We start from the raw sequence: 12,571 nt of genomic DNA on the forward strand, positions 1-12,571 counted from the left end.
TATCTGGAAACATTTATTCTTCAGGACTTTGAGAATGAGGAAGGCTTGCAGTAGGTTTCATATAGCAAACACTGCATGAAAGTGACCAAATATAAATAAATGCCTCTCATTGCCCTTAACAAATCCCTGACAGCTTCACAGTGAATATATGAAGACTTAAACTGTGTACCAGTGTTTCTCTCTTCACACCTCACAGAGCCTACAGGAACAATCTCAATTCCTAGTGATTTGAGTTCTCTTCATTTTCACTGTGGACTTGAAAATTCCTAAGTCCTTCATCTTCACACTTTACAATTTCAATATGCAAGCTTTATGCTTCAGCTCCATTAGAGAAAAATGAATTCAGACTAAATAAAAACATTTATCAGATGCTGCATTCATGTCAGAACTTCAACTCAAGTGTTTCATTACTTGCAAAAGCAGTCAAAAAGCACGATGAAGATAATAAAATGAAATTGGCTTTATATTGCTCTTAAATTCTAAGCAAAAAATTATTTGTGTGTGTCATTCCCCTCCAAGATTCACTTCTAACAACACTGCATACTAGTTACATAGAGGAACTTTCAAATTTGAATGCATCAAGGGAGGCAGGTAGCAAAAGAACAGCAAGTTTCATTCTAAGTAGCTGCTGCTATTCCTGGTACCACTTTAAAAATGTCAAATTCACCAAGGCTTGAGGTTTAGTCCATGACATTGTCATTTAAATTTTAATTTATGTTTAAATATAGCGGAACTAAAATGATTTATAAACATCTGTCCACATTTTCTGTATTTAGATGAAAAAAAACATGATTTATGTTTAGATCACAAATTATTTCATGTACTGCATACAGTCTCAATTTAGAGCGAAGCATCCAGAAGAGCCTAACATGAGCACTCACATTCTAAAAAAAATGTATTTCATTATTGTTGCAGATTGCGACATTTATTGAAAGTTCACACAAACGATGCCTCATCTGCTACTTCTTTGTGTGTCAAGTTTCTCAAAGGCCCTTCTAAACAGTAAACGTAACGTCAGCACGTACACATATATCCCAGCTAGAAGGAATATTAAAACCAGTATGAGTTAACAGAAATGTAACCAGATTGATTCTATATTTATCTCCAAGGAGATTGAACTAAACAGCTGGAACAGTACTGATAATTTAGATTCTGAAACAAGCAAGTAATATGAAAAAGATACCAGAAACAATTCCTGAGGAGGACAATGTCATTCATGCCCATTAGCTTGGAAGGAGATGGGGTTTGCCCAGTTTTGTGACGCTAAACCAGAGCAGAACCAAAACTGTGACGTATAAACGCCAAGAGGTAGCAATCGTGCATGTGCTTTGTCCTGCGGTACCCGTGCTTTGCATTTATCCAGCCCAGGAAGCAAGGAGAGAAGTATTTGAAATGCTTGAAGGATTACCAGCAACACAAATTCTCTAGTTAGCTCAGTGAAACTACAGAAATGTAAACACTTGTGCAAAGCAGTAACCTGACAGGAGTTACACCGAAACATATACCTCTGCTTTGCTCTTCTCGGCAGCAGCTTGCAGAGAAGGAGAGGATGCCAAAGGCTGAGCAGCATCAGAAGAGGACATCTGTACAAAACAGAGGACAGAAGTGAGAAAGAAAACAAGCAAGAACAGCGGCGAAGGGAGGGAGCAGAGGCAGCTAAGAGATGTGATTTTCATTCTTTTTTTCAATAATTTTGGGGAGGGGGAAATACAACATAGAAACAAAAAGAGGAGACAAAGTTTCTGGGTTTTTTTCAGTATTATTATTTTTAAAGGAAATCTGTCAGGTGGGAATGAGTGATTTGTAATGAAATTCTCTAGAACAGAATATAAGAAAATGAACCTGGATAAGATCATATCACAGGCCTAAGAAAAATAATTAGGTTTCATCCATTGTTCAATTTTATCCAGTGAGACTATTGAAATATTAATGTCCTGAAGCATGAAGGCACACTGTCCCAGAGGAGGGGGAGGAAAGAGAGTGCCTTTGTTCTTATTCGCTGTAACAGAATATTTTTATTAAGAGGAATGCAAAATAATTCTCAAAGTTATACATTAATTAAAATTCTAATCAACTCTTCTCTAAGAGTACTCCAAATGAGTAAAGAGCTTTGGGTTAATACAAAGCCAAATCCTAGCAGTAGGATTCCAGACCTTCCAGAGAGGTGATACTTCTTTTCTAGGAATAGGTTAGTAAAATTGTTACTAGCACCACAAGACTTCCAGAATTACCTAAAAGGTGTTAAGTTATATATGCAACAGATGCAGTTTACTCAAGAAAACAGGATTTCTCTAAATGCATTTTCATACGTCTTCCTATCCTATTTCTTTATGCATAGTTGATCACTTTAATGGAAACATTATCTTTCTGTTTCCCTTACTACAAAAACACAACTGAATCCCATTTACCAAACATGTAGAAGATCTTCAGAGCTATAAAGCTGACACTTCTACACTGCCTTATACCACCTCCGCTATATACAAGGAAAATTCAATAATAAATGAAGCTATTACAGAGCAGGTCATTATGTTGGATCAAAATAACCAATTTAGATGGCAATTTTTATTTAGTTTAAAAAAAAAAAAAAACAAAAACAAAACAACAGCTTGCACTAAAAGAAAACTGAAAGCTGAAAAAAAACCAACCCTACCTCACATCTAAATACACCATATTTCTTACAGAAAATCCTACTGGTAGCACAGCTGCATAGTTTATATAGCTAGAATAGTAACAGAATAATAATAAATACTGAATAAATATTCAGTAATTTTTACAAACTCTGAAACTATGCCTATCCTAGGAAGGTGGTGTCGACCTTCTGGAAAGTTATTTATATGGTTTAATTTTTACACCAAATTTTATCTACAGAAATAAGAAACAGAATCCTCATTTTTGTGTTTACTGGTTTAAAATCCTCAGATTATTAGAAGAGTTATGGATATATCTGCTGCAATGAAGCAGCTTCTCAAACTGTAGCATTCTGTTGCTATAGGAACACAGGGATCCTGTTTATTCCGATTACACCACATTATAACCAAATAAAGATGTCTGAAAATTTATTAGGTAACTAAATATATTAAACTATGAGCTCTAACACCATGTTCCTTATTAAGATTCCAATTAAATGCAAATGTGTGAAATTGGGATAGCTGAACATCTTAGGTATGCTTTCAAATTTCCAAAATTTAAAGATTTTGTTCTTTTGGGGTTTGTTTTTGTTCTTTTGTATCCTTCAGATTTTAAGAGAATTTAAACTGGATAGCCCTCACAGGTGAACAGCAGGTAAGAGCTATTCACCACACAGAACCAGGTAAGCAGCATTTCTTTTGAGGGGAAATCAGCACTATAGATTTTTGTGTCACATTTCCTTCCTCCCATACTAGGTCTTCTCAATCTGCATATCATCTTCATAAATTAAGGGATTATCTAACCTAGGATAAGGTATAAAGCTTTGCCAATCAAGTAACAGGATCTTAGAATCCATGGAGAAGCATCATGCAAGCTACAAGTAGGAGACAGTGAAAAGCAGTTGCCATCTAGCCTGGAATATGGAACATGTACAACTGAGGAATGCCCAAGCATAACATTTAAAGACAAATAGCAGCACTACATTCACTTCAGGCTAAAAGACAGCTCCTGAAAGCACATTTCACATTAGAAATATTCAACTAAGCAAGAGTACAAAAGGCATATGACTGAAGCTAATCTTTAAGAGAAGACACATTACAATGTATAAAGAACTGATTAAGTTTATATAATGAAAGCAATAGCATGAGTGTGGGCTGCTGAACAGTTTTATCACCACTGCATCACGTTGTATTTGTTATCTACCATGCTACTCCAGATAAGGATATCTGAATGAAAAAATCCAATCAAGCCAAACTGAGTGGCTGGATAAAGCTAAATGTAAAACAGGATTAAGAGAGGCTGATGCAGTTCATTGCGGTGAGTGGTTAAGCAGAATATCAAGAGCTGATGAGGATACCAGAGCAGCCTGGAAACACACTTGCCATTGGGACACAGTGATGCTTAAGGGTCAGCTGACCTCTTAAACCCATAAAGGTTCCCAGCTGGCACTGAACCAGCTGCCTCCTGAGCTCAGAGCAACTCTCCAGCTAGAACCAGTGCATCAACGAGTGTCAACAACTCTGCTCCCTGTCTGCCCCTGGGTGTCATACTGTGTCATGTCCACATACCAGAACTAGCACCAAATAAAAGCAGAATAACACTGCAACATAAGGGTATTCTTTTATTATCTTGGGATATTTTTTTTCCATTAGAAGACTGAATTTTCACTAAAAGAAACCAGACACCTAGTCATTAAGTGCTTGGTTTTCAGGAAATTTCAAAATGCTCATTTTCGACCTGAAGCAGCCTCATATTTTAGCAAACCAGTGAAGATTCTTGACATTCTGAGATGTCAATAAAAGCCCATAGGTTCTGTCTTCCCATGTACTATCCTTCAACTCTTACTGTGAAAGGTTCTGAGATGTCCACATTTTCAAATTAGAGATGTAATGCATACCAAGAGTCCCAACAAATAAGTCAACCCTAAACAACTTCAACACTATTCTGATGCCTTTGTAAGCCAAAATGTAGACTAGACGATTCCAAGTGAATACTAGTATCTCCTACACCTTGTCTGCAGTACTGACATACCATTAGCTGTGGGGGACATTAGTTACTGAAGAGATGAAACACCAGTAAGGAACAGTGGCTGACAACAAGTTGTGTGCTGCTGGCTTGCCTTTCCAGTAAATCTTTGGTTTTAAAACCACTGCAGCGATAAAGCAGCTCATAGGGCTGTTCCTGTCTGTAGCCAAAACAGATTCATTAGCTCGCCAACGAATGGCAAACGAGAAAGCATCTGCTCAGTGACCTATTTCTACATTTATGGCCAGTAGTGGGAGCACTGAGGTTACAGTAACCTCCAGATCAATCCACTCACCCATAACAGGTCTATGCATCCAGCTCTCCTGGAGTAAGTGCTGTGCTCAGTCCTGGTGAAACTGCCTTTAACTAGTTGAAAGGCACAAATGCACTTTAAATATTTATAGCAGAACCCTCATCGTTCACTCAGAATTGCCAAGCAAGGTTTTAATAATAATTTTAAAATTGTGTTTTAGGAGACCGAGGCCACTAAGAAACAGCACCATGTAATCTCATATCAAAGTAACATATGCGTTTTCTATTTAGTATATATCAGCCTTTATTAATAATTATTTGTTCCTATAAGCTTGATCAGAAGCATCAGTAAAGCAAGAGCTATCCAGTGCTTGAGTCTGAGTACCTAAAATACTGTGCTTACAAGCAGACATCCCCTCTTCAGTGTAGGAAAAAAAACCTTGGTTTGCAAAAATCCACTATTCCACAGCAACAGTTGTCTTTTATCACTTTTCTAATCTGTTTGGTTTAGTCCAATTGTTACATTCCAGTGGGAAAAAAAAAAACAGAAAAAAACCCTGAAGAATCAGTTTGTAGACAAACTGGCCAATATTGACACCGGTTATGAAGTCTGGAAAGCAGAGAACAGGAAAGTAGAAAGTATCTTCGTCTAATTTAGATGCAATGGAAAAAGACATTTGAGCAAGCAGGTACTAAGAGTAAGATTAGTCATTACAACCACTAAAGACAAGTGATCAAACTCTCCCTCACTTTTGGCCATGTGTGTAAAGCAATAAATCAATCTAAATGTCTACATCAAAATCCAAAAAAACAATTTTCAGCCATCTTCCAGAATTCATGGAAAGAAGCACACACTACATACTCTGATAACATATGTCAGCACTATGCTCTGGATAGTCATCAACTGAGATGTCCTTAGATATTGGTGCTTTGAAGTATCAGACAAAACTGATGGCAACCCTGGCAACCAACCATACATGATGCTAGAAAAAGAAGAAAGTTGACATGCTTGTGTGCATTAAGAATGCATGGCAAGCTGACAACTGGCATCTCAATATTTCATTTTAGTTTTTTTAACTTAAGAGGAGTTGGGTCTTTCGATTAAGAAATGAGTCAGAATTGCCTAGAAGAGGGAATGAAGTCAAGGAGCTGTTTCTTAAGTTTCCATATTTATACTCATATGTCCAAAAAATGGCAATCACGCTTCAGTCCAGAAGACTTGTAGTCATTCCATTTTCATCAGTTCCTGATCCTCTTTCCATTGTTTGTGTTTTGGGAATCCTTTTCAGAAAGCTGCTAAAGTAAAAATGACCATTTTGTATAATGAAACCCAACACTATCTTTAAAGCACCGTGTACGTTCAGTGCTGAGCAAGGAAAGGCGTACACATGCAATGGGACTGCAAGACTTCATTCTCACCTATGCTCTGTGAGGCATCCCCTGGTTCACAAAAAATTTTACATTTGTAAAAGAAAGGATCTGCAGCTTTACTCCAGTTCCCTGCCCCTCCTACATGTCAATCTTTATCTGTCTGCATTTTCTCCATTAAAAACTTACTAGTATTTTTTATTACTTAGTAATGGCACTACCCAAATACCCACTGTGATAACAGCCCTTGTAAAAGCATCAGTACAAACAGTATTTGGCCAAATGGCTTGGATGCAGTCTGTGCACCAGACTGCTATTTCAACAGGAAAAGCCTGAAACAAGCATTAGATGAAGGTATCAGAGAATATAAAATCTCAGAATGATTTTACTCCAGTTTCTACTCATGTATTTCTAAGGGTAGGCAGCAGTCACACAAACACTGTTGGTCATTACGGTCAATGTAACAAAAGTTTTCACCAACTTTTATTTGCAATTTTTCCAAAATCCTGCTCTTGATGTATGCATGTTATGATTTAGCCTTTTATTAAAAAGGATTCACTTTAAAGCTTTAGAAATCCATATTAAGCTTCCATATAAATACGAAATTTAGGGTGCTATGACTCAGAAGACTCAAGAGATTAAAAAATGTGTTATCAAACCATATCAACATATTCAGGCTATCAGCAGCTGAACCAAATACAAAGGTGCCCTCGAGTGGCCATTTTATATGCACACAACAGGGAAATAACCTAAATGAAGATGACTACTATATACTCATTTGACAGGTTTTAAGTTCAACTACTACATATGTTTTTGTTATCTCAGAAGACTTTTGACTTTATTACCGTACATCTCCAACGACTGTTGGCAACACTAAAATTAGTATATGATATTAAAGCAGTAGCAATTGCAGACTGCTGTTAGATGCATATAAACATAAATTGCTTGCCATTTTTTAGAGGCCTATTTTCAAAATACTGAAAGGAGTAGAAGAATACTACTAAAGCACTATTAATAACATTTATCGACTAATTTCTGCAGAAGTTCTTTAGGCTAACTGGAAAGCCTTTTAAAAACATTATTAAAATCTCTCCCCTATTCAGTGCTCTAACCACTGGACACCACATAAAAAAAGGTTGTGTCCCCCACGTTTCATGAAACACTGGCTTTTCAAAGAAGCCAGTACTGCTCTTCCATCAATATTCTCAACATGCTTCCCACGCCTCCATCTCTTCAGAGTGCCCGTATCTCATTACAGGAATATGGTGAGGCTTATGCACAAGCTAGCTAGCTCTGAATCTGTGCAGAGCTACAGATGTTCATAAAATTTACATCAAGCAGAGATGCAATTACTCAATGATCCAGGAAATACAGATGTGTTTAATAATACTAGACTTGAGTGCAAAATATTTCTTCCAACTTTAACCAAGGGCATCCTTACCTATTGCTACCCACATATTTTTTAGATTATTTAGCTTCTCCTTTATATAACAACCTCTTGACGATATTACAGAAAGTCACCACGGCTTAATTAAAGGCTGACACAGGATAAACAAAGCAGATGGTTTTAATCTCTTACTGAAGTGCCCATCATTTCCCCTGTTCAATCTAACCAATGTTTTCTGTATTTGTTCCAGGGAAAACTGTCTTTGTTGAGAGCTTCCCAACACTTCAGAACAATAGCTTTTCATCTCCTATGTGGCTTGCTCTGCTGCATGCAGGACCATTTACATTTTCTTGATCCACGTTAAACTGGCAATGCAGTCACAACAGATTTCAGCTTTGGCAGAATTTTCGTTTACTTTGATACAGTAACTTGTAGCTAGGTGGTCCAGTTGTGTGAACCACACCTCAAATTACAGTACTTATGGAAGCGTGGAAGACAAGAGCCTGCACGTGGGAGATTTGGAATTGCTGTTGATAAATGCACTAACTGCAAAAGGGATAGTTGAGCTTGTTAGTAATTCCCAGGTACATCCAACCCAGTCAGAGATGCAAGTCTGTACACTAGCACTAATGTATATTAGAAATGTTGGGAAAGATACACTGTATATCCATACGCAGTTCTTACTGAGAAGGCATCTCTGTCTCGGGTGGAGGAAGAGGAGTACAGCCCATCGATTGTCTCTGCTAGGCTTTTCAGCCTTCTCCCTCCATGAGAGATGTATTCTCTTTATGATTTTTATATCCATATTTAGGGGCATAGATTTTATTATTAATTTTGCCATCAATTAGGCAAAGGACTTCAATCAGACACTCTGGCCATCAAGATATATGTAATAGTTATTTGCTTTGTTAGTTTAGCTGAAACAGGACCATCTTATCTTCTCAAGACTCCCCACTTCAGCCATTTGTCAGGCCAGCTCAGCAGGTCTCCACCTCCAGAGAGGGCATCAGAGTCTCAGAGTCATAACCACGTTCACCCTGCCCAAGAAGTGCACTAAATGAGCCTGTTTTCTGTCTCACGGCAAGCTAGGCCATAATCCCACAACCTGGGGAAAAATATCCTCATGCACCACTACGGGCTGGGTGTCACCTGGCTGGGAAATAGATTTGCAGAAGAGAATCTGGAGGTCCTGGTGGATGAACTGGGACATGAGCTAGCAACACAGCCAGTTCTGGGCTCACAAATACAAGAGAGACATCGGCAGATGGGAGCAAGTCCAGCAAGGGGACACTAAGATGATTAAATGACTAGAGCACCTTCCAGATAAAGAGAGGCTTAGTGAGTTGAGACTCTTTAGCCTGGAGGACAGATAGCTAATGGAGGTGGGAAGAGGTCTTATCAAGATGTATAAATACACAGAAAATTCTATTGAAACTTTTTTTTTTTTTACTGTGGGGGTTACTGCACAGTGGAACAGGTAACCCAGAGAGGTTGTGGAATCTCCAGACCTGGAGATACTCAAAACCAGCTACACATGGCTTTAAGCAACCTGTTCTAGTTGAATTCAATTTCAGCACGGAAAACTGGATGACCTCCAAAGGTCCCTTTCAGCCTGAGCTATTCTGCAATTCCATAATTCAACCCACTCTAAAAGCATGATCTTGCAAAAATAATCTAACCCACTCTCACTATCCCTGACCTCAAGTCATAATTCTTGTATAGTATTTCAGTGCTTCTTATTGATGCCTATCCTTATTATCATAGTTCAAAAATACTTCATATCACTTGATTCACAAATTCTTCACAGACCACTAAAAAACCCACGAAGATTCTTGCAGTATTGGGAGGGCTAACTGGTAACCTTTCTCCAAGCCAACGGCTGAACATTTCTGAATGTTAGCTGCTATAAATATACTGTTCACATATCCTATTGTACCCCAGTCTATCCATCTGAAGGCGCCTACATGACATGTTTTAGTGCAGCAAATGTATTATGGATTTAATCTTCTTTAAGATAACTTTCTGAAAAATGTGCCATCACAATCACTAAATTCACATCACATTTTATCCAGTTGCCTAAATTCACACTTCTTAAATTATACAAAATGTCTTAGGAGAGCATGGAAAATGTAGACTCATTACTCTTTTCCTTCAGTGAACTTATTATACAAAACTTCTGCTCCATACATAATTCACACCCTTTCTTAAATATAGAAACTTTGTTTACTATTCTCTAAACATTGTCAGGAGATGTGATAATCTATTCCTACTTCATGTAGTGGAATAGATTGTGTCAGTTCATAATTTCTGAGACTGGAAGTATCTGGAATTCACATAAGATGACTCAACATTCATCCTGAAGGCAATTTCCATATGCATTTTGAGAAGTTGTGCTCCTTCTCCTCCTATACATTTGTTTTGATTAAGAGCTGCAGAGACTGTTTGTGATAATACCCACATAGCTAATCTTTACCCATGCTCAACACAGTGACCTCAATGCTTCTCTTTATTACTTGTATGGTATAAGGGTCATTGTATTAAGTATTAAAATAAACAGTAATTCAAGGAAGATTGTATTTTAATTTTTTTTATTTTATATCAAAGAGGACATGCTAAGTTTTTTTTTAAAAAATGGAAAATATGATTGCTTCAAACTTGATTTCCTGAACCTCTGTGGAACTTTAGTACACTTTTAACTTAGTGGTACATAGATAAAGTGAAATTAAATTATTTGGACTCAGTACCAGATAGGTCTTTATTAGTGCAGTCCTGTGTCCCAGTGAATCACCTCAGCAGCTGTTACTCAACAGCATGTTTTAGATAAGTTTTATTCTTTCTGAAACCCCGTTTCTAAAAATCACACATTCCCTCTTGGCTTATTGGTAAAATGTGTACTCATTTACTTCAGAGCTTAATTATTCTAACCAATAATCTTAGGAGATTCTTACTAACTCCCCTCAACTTAAACTAAGTAACATTTGCTGTTTTTCTTGGCCACTGCATTTAAGACAATGAGTCTCATTCACAGCTGCCCCTCTGCCTTACCAGTTGCATAGCTTTGACTACAAGTGCCTGAGACTCAATGCAGAGATCATCAGTCAAGACGAATACTCTGTTCAGACATTATTTTCATAAAAACAAGCATCCCAAAGTGTGTCTCCAGTAAGGCTTGTATTTGCTCCACTGATATGTACTGCAACAATTCTGAAAAAAGTCCTTAAAGTCATTTATTTAAGCATACAAGTTCAGATTCTTGGAGAAAGGTGTTTGCATAATTGTAAGCTGTGCTCCTCTAAGAGTGCTCTAGGAGATAGTAAACTAAAGGAGTATAAAAAGTTTAATGAGAGCCCAAAGCAAATGAAGGATTTAATAAGCAACAGTCTTTATAACTAAGATTGTTAGAGGAGAACCTGTCTTGCATGTTTTACCCTTCAGCTCCACAACTGTTGTGTACAGAAGCACTCTATGATGAATATAAAGGGATTTGCCTGTGCTTGAAAGTTATAATCAGGTGCAAGCCTGAAGTGGAATGATATTCCTAAACAGTTTCATGTCAGCACCCACCTGAAGGAGAGTTTTAACAGACAACATTACCTCACACCACCTGACCTATGGTAACTGTCTGTAGTCAACTGCAGAGGCAAGCTCCTGATTACATTGTACAAGCATCCAGGGATCAATCAAGTCAAACAGCAGAGTGAACTGCACCCTAAATTGCTCATGTTACCCTATCTTAGATGTTCCCTATTTATAAAGATGCCTTAGCTGTTTCACTACTATGTGGCATTTGCTTTATTGGATTCTATGCTAAACTTTGCATCATTCACAGCTTATGTATGCCTAAAAATGGAGAAAGGTTGAGCAGAAAATTAATTCTAGGAGGACAGTATTATACTGAGGATGTTTAAAGTAAGTTAACTAGCTAATAGCTACTGCTGCACTTGAGTGGAGTATTCAAACACCAAAAAAGTTCCTGCTGTTAATAATACCAAATCACATGTTATTCACAAAACAAATATATATATTCTCAAACATCATCCTGTCAGCTTCAAGTGTTTTTACTTGCATTATTCCTTTTTTTAAATTTAAGCATACAGAAAAAGCATAAAAAAAAATTAAGTCCTGAATGTTTCAAAATTCCATCATCCCACAGCAGAACAAGAAAGCAGCTGGCTTTCGTGCGCTTCTTATGCAGTTGGTCTTTAGAAGACTCAACAAACCAGGGTCTCACCAGAGTAGGACTATGAACTACTTTCTGAGAAAGGAAGTGTTGATCTTTTATACCAGCATGTCTCTTGTTAATGCTGAGAGAGAATTATGACAGGCACTGGCTTAAGAAATACTACTTCTAACCCTGTCATGAGCTACACTGCTCAAATGGAATGTATTTTGATAATGAGGATATATTTTCCTAAATATCACAAATACCATACAGTTGTCTTTCACAGTTTCAGTCATAATAGCACAGCCCTACAACTATATATAAGCAGTTACAGATCTTTTCAACTATAAGAGTTTTCTAAAGAGCTGACATGCATCTGAAGATACTTCCATGGAGCACAAAAAAAACACAGTTTGCCTCCCTGGGTAGGCTGATTTATTCAAAATTATCTTCTTTACATTGATCTGAATAAAACTTAAAAGTAAATACTGTTACTTTAACAGCAGGTAAATGGAAAAGTTTTAAGAAATGGCAATATTCCAGTACTCTGGAATGAAAGTATTTCTATAAAGACATTGTTAGACATTCCGGAAACAACTTTTTTTTTCTTGTCTTACAACCTTATGAAGCAGAAAACACATATGTAACTGTTAAAAAAATTTCTAAAGATGCAAAACAAAGGGAGAAGCACAGCGTGATCCCTTTGATTAATTCCCCACCTACATCTCCTAACCTGACCCAGAGCATCA

At 37.3% G+C, this 12,571-nt stretch overlaps 1 protein-coding gene across 1 annotated transcript in view; it reads right to left on the reverse strand.

Annotated features, from left to right (window-relative positions):
• SMAP1 (small ArfGAP 1) overlaps nucleotides 1-12,571 on the reverse strand; it is a gene marked incomplete at its 5' end in the record, with an annotated part of 71,263 nt that overhangs the window by 50,673 nt on the left and 8,019 nt on the right. Inside the window, one exon of the mRNA XM_008944661.1 lies at nucleotides 1,506-1,583. Within this exon, the coding sequence (XP_008942909.1) occupies nucleotides 1,506-1,583 (78 nt within the window). The remainder of the gene's footprint in view (nucleotides 1-1,505; nucleotides 1,584-12,571) is intronic.

This window comes from Merops nubicus, unplaced genomic scaffold, assembly GCF_000691845.1.
Source record: "Merops nubicus isolate BGI_N331 unplaced genomic scaffold, ASM69184v1 scaffold257, whole genome shotgun sequence".
NCBI classification, from domain to species: Eukaryota; Metazoa; Chordata; class Aves; order Coraciiformes; family Meropidae; genus Merops; species Merops nubicus.